The 13,142-nt window shown below is 50.8% G+C and overlaps 1 protein-coding gene across 1 annotated transcript in view; it reads left to right on the top strand.

Annotated features, from left to right (window-relative positions):
• Positions 1–12,665, top strand: part of LOC145351316 (SLAM family member 8-like) — a 43,426-nt gene extending 30,761 nt beyond the window's left edge. The window contains exons 4-6 of the mRNA XM_080200938.1: positions 9,708–10,028; positions 11,678–11,962; positions 12,556–12,665. Of these exons, the coding sequence (XP_080057064.1) occupies positions 9,708–10,028; positions 11,678–11,962; positions 12,556–12,665 (716 nt within the window). The remainder of the gene's footprint in view (positions 1–9,707; positions 10,029–11,677; positions 11,963–12,555) is intronic.
• Positions 12,666–13,142: the final 477 nt, after the last annotated feature.

The following is a 13,142-nucleotide window of genomic DNA, read 5'->3' as shown; positions in this document are numbered from 1 at the left end:
GAGGAGGTTACAGAGATAGGGAAGGCTGTAGGGGCTGGAGGAGGTTACAGAGAAAGGGAAGGTTGTAGGGGCTGGAGGAGGTTACAGAGATAGGCAGCGTCGGAAGGGCTGGAGGAGGTTACAGAGATAGGAAGGTTGTAAGGGCTGGAGGAGGTTACAGAGATAGGGAAGGTTGTTGGGGCTGGAGGAGGTTACAGAGATAGGGAAGGTTGTTCGGGCTGGAGAAGGTTACAGGGATAGGGAGGGTTGTAAGGGCTGGAGAAGGTAACAGAGATACGGAGGGTAGTAGGGACTGGAGGAGGTTACAGTGACTGGGAGGGTTGTGGGGGCTGGAGGAGGTTACAGAGATAGGGAAGGTTGTAGGGGCTGGAGGAGGTTACAGAGATAGGAAGGGTTGTAGGGACTGGAGGAGCTTACAGAGATAGGGAGGGTCATAATGGCTGGAGGAGGTTACAGAGGCCGGGAAGGTTGTACGGGCTGTAGGAGGTTACAGAGATAGGGAAGGTTGTAAGGGCTCGAGGATGTTACAGAGATAGCGAAGATTGTAGGGACTGGAGGAGGTTACAGAGATAGGGAAGGTTGTGAGGGCTGGAGGAGGTTACACAGATAGGGAAGGTTGTAAGGGCTGGAGGAGGTTACAGAGATAGGGGAGGTTGTAGGGGCTGGAGGAGGTGACAGAGATAGGGAAGGTTGTAAGGGCTGGAGGAGGTTACAAAGATAGGGAGGGTAGTAGGGACTGGAGGAGGTTACAGAGATAGGGAGGGTTGTCGGGGCTGGAGGAGGTTACAGGGATAGGGAAGGTTGTAAGGGCTGGAGGAGGTTACAGAGATAGGGAGGGTTGTAGGGGCTAGAGGAGTTTACAGAGATAGGGAGGGTTGTAAGGGCTGGAGGAGGTTACAGAGATAGGGAGGGTTGTAGGGGCTGGAGAAGGTTACAGAGATAGGAAGGGTTGGAGGGGCTGGAGGAGGTTACAGAGATAGGGAGGGTAGTAGGGACTGGAGGAGGTTACAGAGATAGGGAGGGTTGTAGGGGCTGGAGGTGGTTACAGACGTCGGGAAGTTTGTAAGGGCTGGAGGAGGTTACACAGATAGGAAGGGTTGGAGGAGCTGGAGGAAGTTACAGAGGTAGGAAGTGTTGTAAGGGCTGGAGGAGGTTACACAGATAGGGAGGGCAGTAGGGACTGGGGGAGGTTACAGAGATAGGGAGGGTTGTAGGGGCTGGAGGAGGTTACAGGGATAGGGAAGTTTGTAAGGGCTGGAGGAGGTTACAGAGATAGGGAGGGTTGTAGGGGCTAGAGGAGTTTACAGAGATAGGGAGGGTAGTAGGGGCTGGAGGCAGTTACAGAGGTAGGGAGGGTTGGAGGGGCTGGAGTAGGCTACAGAGATAGGGAGGGTTGTAGGGGCTGGAGGAGGTTACAGAGATAGGGAGGGTTGTAGGGGCTGGAGGAGGTTACAGACGTCGGGACGGTTGTAAGGGCTGGAGGAGTTTACACAGATAGGAAGGGTTGGAGGAGTTGGAGGAAGTTACAGAGGTAGGAAGGGTTGTAAGGGCTGGAGGAGGTTACAGAGATAGGGAAGGTTGTAAGGGCTGGAGGAGGTAACAGAGATAGGGAGGGTTGTAAGGGCTGGAGGAGGTTACAGAGATAGGGAAGGTTGTAGGGGCTGGAGGAGGTTAGAGATAGGAAGGGTTGTAGTGGCTGGAGGAGTTTACAGAGATAGGGAGGGTATTAGGGGCTGGAGGAGGTTACAGGGATAGGGAGTGTTGTAGTGGCTGGAGGAGGCTACAGAGATAGGGAAGGCTGTAGTGGCTGGAGGAGTTTACAGAGATAGGGAGGGTAGTAGGGGCTGGAGGAGGTTACAGAGATAGGGAGGGTAGTGGGGACTGGAGGAGGTTACAGAGATAGGGTGGGTAGTAGGGGCTGGAGGAGGTTACAGAGATAGGGAGGGTTGTAGTGGCTGGAGGAGGTTACAGAGATAGGGAGCGTAGTGGGGACTGGAGGAGGTTACAGAGATAGGGAGGGTAGTAGGGACTGGAGGAGGTTACAGAGATTGGGAGGGTTGTACGGCCTGGAGGAGGTTACAGAGATAGGTAGGGTTGTAGGGGCTGGAGGAGGTAACGGAGGTAGGCAGGGTAGTAGGGACTGGAGAAGTTTACAGAGATAGGGAGGGTTGTAAGGGCTGGAGGAGGTTACAGAGATAGGGAAGGTTGTAAGGACTGGAGGAGGCTACAGAGATAGGGAGGGTTGTAGGGGCTGGAGGAGGTTACAGAGATAGGGAAGGTTGTAAGTGCTGGAGGAGGTTATAGAGATAGGGAAGGTTGTGAGGGCTGTAGGAGGTTACAGAGGTCGGGAAGGTTGTACGGGCTGGAGGAGGTTACAGAGGTAGGGAGGGTTGTAAGGGCTGGAGGAGGTTACAGAGATAGGGTGGGTTGTAAGGGCTGGAGGAGGTTACACAGATAGGGAAGGTTGTAGCGGCTGGAGGAGGTTACAGAGATAGGGAAGGTTGTAGGAGCTGGAGGAGGTTACAGAGAAAGGGAAGGTTGTAGGGGCTGGAGGAGGTTACAGAGATAGGGAGCGTCGGAAGGGCTGGAGGAGGTTCCAGAGATAGGGAATGTTGTAGGGGCTGGAGGAGCTTACAGAGATAGGGAAGGTTGTTAGGGCTGGAGGAGGTTACAGAGATAGGGAAGGTTGTAGGGGCTGGAGGAGGTTACAGAGATAGGAAGGTTGTAAGGGCTGGAGGAGGTTACAGAGATAGGGAAGGTTGTTGGGGCTGGAGGAGGTTACAGAGATAGGGAAGGTTGTAGGGCCTGGAGAAGGTTACAGGGATAGGGAGGGTTGTAAGGGCTGGAGAAGGTAACAGAGATACGGAGGGTAGTAGGGACTGGAGGAGGTTACAGAGACTGGGAGGGTTGTGGGGGCTGGAGGAGGTTACAGAGATAGGGAAGGTTGTAGGGGTGGAGGAGGTTACAGAGATAGGAAGGGTTGTAGGGTCTGGAGGAGCTTACAGAGATAGGGAGGGTCGTAATGGCTGGAGGAAGTTACAGAGGCCGGGAAGGTTGTACGGGCTGGAGGAGGTTACAGAGATAGGGAAGGTTGTAAGGGCTCGAGGATGTTACAGAGATAGCGAAGATTGTAGGGACTGGAGGAGGTTACAGAGATAGGGAAGGTTGTGAGGGCTGGAGGAGGTTACACAGATAGGGAAGGTTGTAAGGGCTGGAGGAGGTTACAGAGATAGGGGAGGTTGTAGGGGCTGGAGGAGGTGACAGAGATAGGGAAGGTTGTAAGGGCTGGAGGAGGTTACAAAGATAGGGAGGGTAGTAGGGACTGGAGGAGGTTACAGATATAGGGAGGGTTGTCGGGGCTGGAGGAGGTTACAGGGATAGGGAAGGTTGTAAGGGCTGGAGGAGGTTACAGAGATAGGGAGGGTTGTAGGGGCTAGAGGAGTTTACAGAGATAGGGAGGGTTGTAAGGGCTGGAGGAGGTTACAGAGATAGGGAGGGTAGTAGGGGCTGGAGGCAGTTACAGAGATAGGGAAGGTTGTAAGGGCTGGAGGAGGTAACAGAGATAGGGAGGGTTGTAGGGACTGGAGGAGGCTACAGAGATAGGGAGGGTTGTAGGGGCTGGAGAAGGTTACAGAGATAGGAAGGGTTGGAGGGGCTGGAGGAGGTTACAGAGATAGGGAGGGTAGTAGGGACTGGAGGAGGTTACAGAGATAGGGTGGGTTTTAGGGGCTGGAGGTGGTTACACACATCGGGAAGGTTGTAAGGGCTGGAGGAGGTTACAGAGATAGGAAGGGTTGGAGGAGCTGGAGGAAGTTACAGAGGTAGGAAGTGTTGTAAGGGCTGGAGGAGGTTACACAGATAGGGAGGGCAGTAGGGACTGGAGGAGGTTACAGAGATAGGGAGGGTTGTAGGGGCTGGAGGAGGTTACAGGGATAGGGAAGGTTGTAAGGGCTGGAGGAGGTTACAGAGATAGGGAGGGTTGTAGGGGATAGAGGAGTTTACAGAGATAGGGAGGGTAGTAGGGGCTGGAGGCAGTTACAGAGATAGGGAAGGTTGTAGGGGCTGCAGGAGGTTACAGAGATAGGGAGGGTTGTGAGGGCTGGAGGAGGTTACAGAGGTAGGGAGGGTTGGAGGGGCTGGAGTAGGCTACAGAGATAGGGAGGGTTGTAGGGGCTGGAGGAGGTTACAGAGATAGGAAAGGTTCGAGGGGCTGGAGGAGGTTGCAGAGATAGGGAGGGTAGTAGGGACTGGAGGAGGTTACAGAGATAGGGAGGGTTGTAGGGGCTGGAGGTGGTTACAGACGTCGGGAAGGTTGTAAGGGCTGGAGGAGGTTACACAGATAGGAAGGGTTGGAGGAGCTGGAGGAAGTTACAGAGGTAGGAAGTGTTGTAAGGGCTGGAGGAGGTTACACAGATAGGGAGGGCAGTAGGGACTGGAGGAGGTTACAGAGATAGGGAGGGTTGTAGGGGCTGGAGGAGGTTACAGGGATAGGGAAGGTTGTAAGGGCTGGAGGAGGTTACAGAGATAGGGAGGGTTGTAGGGGATAGAGGAGTTTACAGAGATAGGGAGGGTAGTAGGGGCTGGAGGCAGTTACAGAGATAGGGAAGGTTGTAGGGGCTGCAGGAGGTTACAGAGATAGGGAGGGTTGTGAGGGCTGGAGGAGGTTACAGAGGTAGGGAGGGTTGGAGGGGCTGGAGTAGGCTACAGAGATAGGGAGGGTTGTAGGGGCTGGAGGAGGTTACAGAGATAGGAAAGGTTCGAGGGGCTGGAGGAGGTTGCAGAGATAGGGAGGGTAGTAGGGACTGGAGGAGGTTACAGAGATAGGGAGGGTTGTAGGGGCTGGAGGAGGTTACAGACGTCGGGACGGTTGTAAGGGCTGGAGGAGTTTACACAGATAGGAAGGGTTGGAGGAGCTGGAGGAAGTTACAGAGGTAGGAAGGGTTGTAAGGGCTGGAGGAGGTTACAGAGATAGGGAAGGTTGTAAGGGCTGGAGGAGGTAACAGAGATAGGGAGGGTTGTAAGGGCTGGAGGAGGTTACAGAGATAGGGAAGGTAGTAGGGGCTGGAGGAGGTTAGAGATAGGAAGGGTTGTAGTGGCTGGAGGAGTTTACAGAGATAGGGAGGGTAGTAGGGGCTGGAGGAGGTTACAGAGATAGGGAGTGTTGTAGTGGCTGGAGGAGGCTACAGAGATAGGGAAGGCTGTAGTGGCTGGAGGGGTTTATAGAGATAGGGAGGGTAGTAGGGGCTGGAGGAGGTTACTGAGATAGGGAGGGTTGTAGTGGCTGGAGGAGGTTACAGAGATAGGGAGGGTAGTGGGGACTGGAGGAGGTTACAGAGATAGGGAGGGTAGTAGGGACTGGAGGAGGTTACAGAGATTGGGAGGGTTGTAGGGCCTGGAGGAGGTTAGAGAGATAGGTAGGGTTGTAGGGGCTGGAGGAGGTTACAGAGATAGGGAGGGTTGTAGGGGCTGGAGGAGGTAACGGAGGTAGGCAGGGTAGTAAGGACTGGAGGAGGCTACAGAGATAGGGAGGGTTGTAGGGGCTGGAGGAGGTTACAGAGATAGGGAAGGTTGTAAGTGCTGGAGGAGGTAATAGAGATAGGGAAGGTTCTGAGGGCTGTAGGAGGTTACAGAGGTCGGGAAGGCTGTACGGGCTGGAGGAGGTTACAGAGGTAGGGAGGGTTGTAAGGGCTGGAGGAGGTTACAGAGATAGGGTGTGTTGTAAGGGCTGGAGGAGATTACACAGATAGGGAAGGTTTTAGCGGCTGGAGGAGGTTACAGAGATAGGGAAGGTTGTAGGGGCTGGAGGAGGTTACAGAGAAAGGGAAGGTTGTAGGGGCTGGAGGAGGTTACAGAGATAGGGAGCGTCGGAAGGGCTGGAGGAGGTTACAGAGATAGGAAGTTTGTAAGGGCTGGAGGAGGTTACAGAGATAGGGAAGGTTGTAAGGGCTGGAGGAGGTAACAGAGATAGGGAGGGTTGTAAGGGCTGGAGGAGGTTACAGAGATAGGGAAGGTTGTAGGGGCTGGAGGAGGATAGAGATAGGAAGGGTTGTAGTGGCTGGAGGAGTTTACAGAGATAGGGAGGGTAGTAGGGGCTGGAGGAGGTTACAGAGATAGGGAGTGTTGTAGTGGCTGGAGGAGGCTACAGAGATAGGGAAGGCTGTAGTGGCTGGAGGAGTTTACAGAGATAGGGAGGGTAGTAGGGGCTGGAGGAGGTTACAGAGATAGGGAGGGTTGTAGTGGCTGGAGGAGGTTACAGAGATAGGGAGGGTAGTGGGGACTGGAGGAGGTTACAGAGATAGGGAGGGTAGTAGGGACTGGAGGAGGTTACAGAGATTGGGAGGGTTGTAGGGCCTGGAGGAGGTTAGAGAGATAGGTAGGGTTGTAGGGGCTGGAGGAGGTTACAGAGATAGGGCGGGTTGTAGGGGCTGGAGGAGGTAACGGAGGTAGGCAGGGTAGTAGGGACTGGAGAAGTTTACAGAGATAGGGAGGGTTGTAAGGGCTGGAGGAGGTTACAGAGATAGGGAAGGTTGTAAGGACTGGAGGAGGCTACAGAGATAGGGAGGGTTGTAGGGGCTGGAGGAGGTTACAGAGATAGGGAAGGTTGTAAGTGCTGGAGGAGGTTATAGAGATAGGGAAGGTTGTGAGGGCTGGAGGAGGTTACACAGATAGGGAAGGTTGTAAGGGCTGGAGGAGGTTACAGAGATAGGGGAGGTTGTAGGGGCTGGAGGAGGTGACAGAGAGAGGGAAGGTTGTAAGGGCTGGAGGAGGTTACAAAGATAGGGAGGGTAGTAGGGACTGGAGGAGGTTACAGAGATAGGGAGGGTTGTCGGGCCTGGAGGAGGTTACAGGGATAGGGAACGTTGTAAGGGCTGGAGGAGGTTACAGAGATTGGGAGGGTTGTAGGGGCTAGAGGAGTGTACAGAGATAGGGAGGGTTGTAAGGGCTGGAGGAGGTTACAGAGATAGGGAGGGTAGTAGGGGCTGGAGGCAGTTACAGAGATAGGGAGGGTTTTCGGGGCTGGAGGAGGTTACAGAGATAGCTAGTGTTATAGGGGCTGGCGGAGGCTACAGAGATAGGGAAGTTTGTAGGGGCTGGAGGAGGTTACAGAGATAGGGAAGGTTGTAGGGGCTGGAGGAGGTTACAGAGATAGGGAAGGTTGTAGGGGCTGGAGGAGGTTACAGAGATAGGGAGGATTGTAGGGGCTGGAGGAGGTTACAGAGATAGGGAGGGTTGTAGAGGCAGAGGAGGTTACAGAGATAGGGAGGGTTGTAGGGGCTGGAGGAGATTACAGAGATAGGGAGGGTTGTCGGGGCTGGAGGGGGTTACAGAGATTGGGAGGGTTGTAGGGGCTGGAGGAGGTTACAGAGATAGGGAGGGCTGTAGGGGCTGGAGGAGGTTACAGAGATAGGGAGGATGTAGGCGCTGGAGGAGATTACAGAGATAGGAAGCATTGTAGGGGCTGGAGGAGGTTACAGAGATAGGAAGCATTGTAGAGGCTGAAGAAGGTTATAGCAATAGGGAGGGTTGTAGTTGATTATTTCTCTTCCCCCTCATCACCAACTCCTCCTCAATTTCTTTTGCCTTCACCTTCCTCCAGCCAGTCACTCTCTCAGAGGCTCCTCCATCTCTTCTTCCTATCTGACCTCAACATCCAACAGCCCTGCTCCCTGTAGCCTCACTCCCTATCACTCAGGGCCCACCCCATCTTCCTCAGGCTGGCTGGACCCCATGATCCCTCCCAGCTCTCATCACGCACCCTCCAAGCAGTGAACTCTGCCTCAGTACATGTGACCTACACCCTCTGCCCTCACACTGGCTGTTCAAACAGCATTTGATCCAAAACAACACCAGGGGTTACCACTCAAGACAGGAGGGCATAAATCATATCTGACCCCTGAATCCTGACCCTAAACTCTGGGCTTTGACTACACCCACTGGCAGTGACCTCTGGCAGCACAACCCGGAAGCTAACCCTCACCCCAGACTGCAAACACTATCGGTGAACTCTTAACCCTGACTACACATGGTGAGTGAACTCTGACCCCTGACTGTCCACTCGGTCAGTGATCTCTGATCCCTTACTGCACATGTCGGTGAACTCTAACCCTACACTACACACTGCTAACGCACCCTCTGGCCCCCAAGACGCACATTGTGACTTTAATCTCTGACCCTTGTCCACACACCCTGACCCCAGACTGATGTCACACCATGCTCCCAGACTGAGGTGTCTCTGAGCCTCGAAACCTGACCTCAAAACCCCTCATTTAAAAACCTTGAAAAAGAGTCCTGATCGCTGACCCTTAACCCTCACCCTTACACAGCCATAAACCAGGATGACAACCCTCTTACCCTGCCTTCACTCCAAAGCCCCTGAATCCTGTTCCCAAACTCTCCATGTACAACACTTGCTACCCCCTCTGCACTGTCTTCTGAAGATTGGTACATGGACTCACCTCATGCATGCCCAATCCCCACATGGTAGACTGAGGGTCGGCCTAGATAAAAGGCTGGAGTCTCAGGAGCTGATAGTTTGCAGATGGAGCTGCCCTCACACCCCCAGGCAAAGCAGGAGAATGGTGTGATCCAGCTCCACTCACTTTTTTACTAGCAACTCTGACCAGTATGTGCCTCTATCTAATTTCAAAATAACTTCCTCCCAGCCTGGTTTCCTGTGTTACCCTAGTTCTATCGTCTGCTTTACACCATCTAATGACCGGACTGCTCTCCAATACTGACTGGATAGTGAGACCCTGTCAGATCTGAGTGCAGCCTCCCCTAGCCCACCATCCAACCAAATCCCACTCCAACTATCGACCTCACTGTTAGCAGTCCAGTAGGGAGTAAAGGGAAAGTGGTGACTGGGCTGTTGGGTTCTGATCTGTCTCTCCTGTCCCATCGTCACATCCAAAACCCCCCTTCCTCCAAGATCATCTCCAATCTCTCAGAGCCACCCCTCACTCCTGTTACTGAAGGAAGATGGAGTTCGGGAAATGGTTAATCTGCTGTTCGCTGGCTCTCTCCATATCAGTCTGTGAGTTTTATTCAGTGTTTGTGATTCTCTCTCTCTCTCGGTTCTGTTTTGCTTCCTCATTTGGGATTTTAATGTCGAAATTCTCCTGAGAACACTCTGAAATCCTCGGAGAGGATGTGGAAAATTTACTGTAACAGGTCGAGGAAATCAGGGGCTTCAGTCAATGCAGAGAGACTGGGAGAAACTGGGATTGTTCTCCTTAGAGCACAGAAGGTTAAGGGAAGATTGAATTGAGGTGTTCAAAATCAGGAAGTGTTTGGATGGAGTGAATGAGGAGAAAGTGTTTCCAGTGACAGGAGGGTCAGTAAACACAAAGAGACACAGATTGAAGAGAATCAGTAAAAGAAGCAGAGAGGAGGGTGAGGAGGAATGTTTTTACACAGCAAGTTCCTGTGATCTGGAAGGTGCTGCCTGAAAGGCAGTGGAAGCAGATTCAATAACAACTTTCAAATGGGGGAATTGAAGAAAAATTTTGAAGGGGGTAAATTTGACGGGAGATGGGAGAAGGAAAAGGGAATGAGATTAATAAGATCACTGTCATAGGACTAGCATGGGCACGATGGGTTGAATGGCCTCTTCCTGAACTGTGTTGTGCTCTGAATTGAAATATCCTCCAGGCACTGAGCTGGTCTCGTTCTGCACTCACTGACTGTCTGCTCTTGTTAAACTTCAGTTCAGAATCAGGCTGCCCGTCTCCCTGTGAATGGATCCCTGGGTCAGTCAGTCTATCTGTCTCCGGAGATTCCAAATGGATTGCAGATTGAAGAGGTTATCTGGAAGCAATCTTCACTCAGATTCAGAATAGCAAGATACATGGAGGGCCATGTTGTTTATTTTGGTGCTGAGGATTACAAGAAACGGATAAAACTTCATCCTGGGAACTTCAGCCTACAAATCAGTGACTTACAGAGAGCGGACACCGGGGATTATGAGATGGTTGTAACAGGAAATTCAGGAGAGGAAACTATGGAGAGATTCAAACTGGATGTGTACGGTGAGTGAGATTCTATTGGATGGACTGAGCTTCACTGCTCACTAAAAGATAGGAATAAGAGGAGGACATTCACCTCCTTGAGCCTGTTCCACCATTCAATAAGATCCTGTCGGATCAGCTACATCAACTCCACCATCCCATCCGATTCCCAAATCCCTCAATCTGACTTCTGTCAAAACATCTCTCCATCTTGGTCTTGAATATCCTCATCGAGTGAGGAACCTGAGCTCCCGAGGGGAGAGAATTCCGAATTTTCCAAACCCTGTGAGAAATCACTCCCTCCTCTTCTCTGTCTGGAATAGGCTGACCACAAGACCATGAGAAATAGCAACAGGAGTCAGTCGTTCAGCCCTTCAAGTCTGTTCCATCATCCACTGCAACATCGGTGACCCGATATTCCTCACAGCCACTTTCCTGTCCTTTTCTCATAACCCTCGATTCGCTTAATCAAGAATCAATCTATTGCAGCGTTAGATATACACAAGGAATCTTTCCCCACAGCTCTCTGTGGCAAGGAGCTCCAAACACTCACAACCTTCTGAGAGCAGAAATTCCTCCTCACCTCAGTCTTAAATCGGTGATCCTTTATTCTGAGACGATGCCCTCTGGTCCTAGATTCTCCCATGAGGGGAAACGTACTCTCAGCATTTATCCTGTCAAGCCCCTTAAGTATCCTATAACACCCCTTACCCTGAAATTGTGACCCCTCTAATTCTACTGTCTCCAGGCGGGGCAGGGAAGGGGAAACAGCCTCTCAGTATCTACCATATCAAACACACTAATGATTTTAACCGTCATGTATAATCCTTCACCTGTCCCACGTAAATAAATGAATTGTTGCTTCAACCACCATCTCCTAGTCCAGATGTTACTGAGATCAGAGAGGACAGCCTCTAATATATTCCATTTGTCAGGGATATTTTATTGTTTCATGGGATGTGGGTGTCATTGACAAGGCCAGACTATATTTCCCATCTTTCATTGCCCTTGAACTGTGCAGCTTGTTTGACAATTTCAGAGGGCAGTTAAAAGTCACCCACATTGCTTTGGATCTGGAGTCACATGTAGGTAAGGACAGCAGATTTCCTTCCCTAAAGGACATTATGAACTTGATGGGTTTTTGCAACAATCATTGGCAGTTTCATGTTCACCATTGCTGAGATAAGTTTTTAATTCCAGATTTTATTAATTGCATTTAATTTCTATTAGCTGCCATGGTGGGATTTGAACCAACATCAGCAGAGTTTTATTCTGGGTCTCTGGATTACTGATCCAGTGACATTACCACAATACCACGATCTCCCTGAACAGGGTTCACAGTGACAACTCTATCATAACTCTAGTGTCTCTCTATTGTGAACCCAGACTGATCTTCTTTAACCAATTCCCCAGCAGATCCAGAGGGTGCCCTCCAGATAATAAGGATCACAGAGACTACATACTGGAGTCACCAATGAGACTGATCCAGAGAGAATTCCCAGGATACAATCCCACACTCTGAGTGGAATGGTTAAAATGGGGGGTTGAGTGGGGTTCAGAGTTGTCTTGTGAGGGTCTGAAGCAGGCGTGAGGATGCTGGATATTGAGGTGACTCACAAGGGCCGACATTCCTTCCTCATGTATCTTTTGTCTTTCAATCTGAATGTCAGAGCCTGTGACAGGAACAAAGATCAGCTATCAGATCACGGAGAACTGTAACATCACCCTGAGCTGTTCAGTGAACACAGGCGACTACACCAGCTTCAGTTGGTGGAGGGGACAAGAAGCATTGAGGAATGACAGCACCCATCATCTCTCTGAAAATGGACAGGAGTTACAGCTTCATTTCACAGCACAGATCGAGGACAATGTGTACAAGTGTGAGACCAGGAACCCAGTCAGTGAAGACACTGCACACATCAACCTGAGTGATGTCTGCAATGGAAACAAACCTGGTGAGTCAGAGGAAGAGAAAAATGTAACTGTGCTCAGTGAGTATCACAGCAAAAAAAGGAGCAACTTCATTCAAATGTTAAATGGCTCTATTTTGTAACGTCCTGTGTGTGTTTGATGTGGACAGGATAGAGGGAGCTTTACTTTAAAGTTCATTAATTAGTGTCACAAATAGGCTTACATTAACACTGCGATGAAGTTACTGTGAAAATTCCTTAGTTGCCACAGCCTGTTTGGGTACACTGTGGGAATATTCAGCGTGGCCAATACACCTAATCAGTATATCTTTCAGACTGTGGGAGGAAACCGGAGCACCCGGAGGAAACTCACGCAGACATGGGGAAAATGTGCAAACTCCACCAAGTCATCTTAGACAGGAATCAAACCCGGCTCCCTGGCACTGTGAGGCAGCAGTGCTAACCACTGTGCCACCATGCACCCACTGCTCTGCATCTCTGTGTCACTTTCTCAGCTTTTATTACTCTCAGACAGTGAGTGTGAAGTGATGGGCCGTGAATTGATGAACCATGAATTGTTTCACTGAGCTGTGAAATATGTCCCTTTAACGGTGATTGTTTCCCTTCTCCTTCTCCAGCTGAACCATCCTACGGCTTTCCATGTACTGTGAAGATCATCAGCTCTGTCATCATTCTGACTATTCTTCTCTCGATCATTGTCATCGTCCACGTGATCAGCAAACGTTGAGTATTAGCAACTCATTCCTGAATCCTACTGTTACTCTTCAATATTTATGGATATTGTGATGGAGACAGAGGTAGAGAGAGAGAGAGAGAGAGAGATAAGATAGAAACAGAATGAGACAGCTAGAGAAAGAGTCAGAGATAAAAAACAGAATGAGAGTTAGAGGTAGGGAGAAGAGATAGAGACATAATACTGAGTGTATCTTTTCAATATTCATGAAATTGGTGATGGAGACAGAGGGAGAGAGAAAGAGAGGAACAAGGAGTCATAGAGTCATCGAGGTTTACAGCATGGAAACAGGCCCTTTGCCCCAACATGTCCATGCCACCCTTTTTTTTTAACCATCTAGTTCGTCCTAATCATCCGCATTTGACTCATATCTCTCTTTACCCATCTTAACCATGTAACTGTCTAAATGCTTTTTAAAAGACAAATCCATACCCACTTCTACTATTACTTCTGGCAGCTTGTTCCAAATGC

This window comes from Carcharhinus amblyrhynchos, chromosome 13 (genome assembly GCF_965287045.1).
Source record: "Carcharhinus amblyrhynchos chromosome 13, sCarAmb.v2.hapA, whole genome shotgun sequence".
Lineage (NCBI taxonomy): Eukaryota > Metazoa > Chordata > Chondrichthyes > Carcharhiniformes > Carcharhinidae > Carcharhinus > Carcharhinus amblyrhynchos.
Note: the sequence above shows the minus strand (reverse complement) of the source record. Positions and strands in the feature narration are given on the sequence as shown.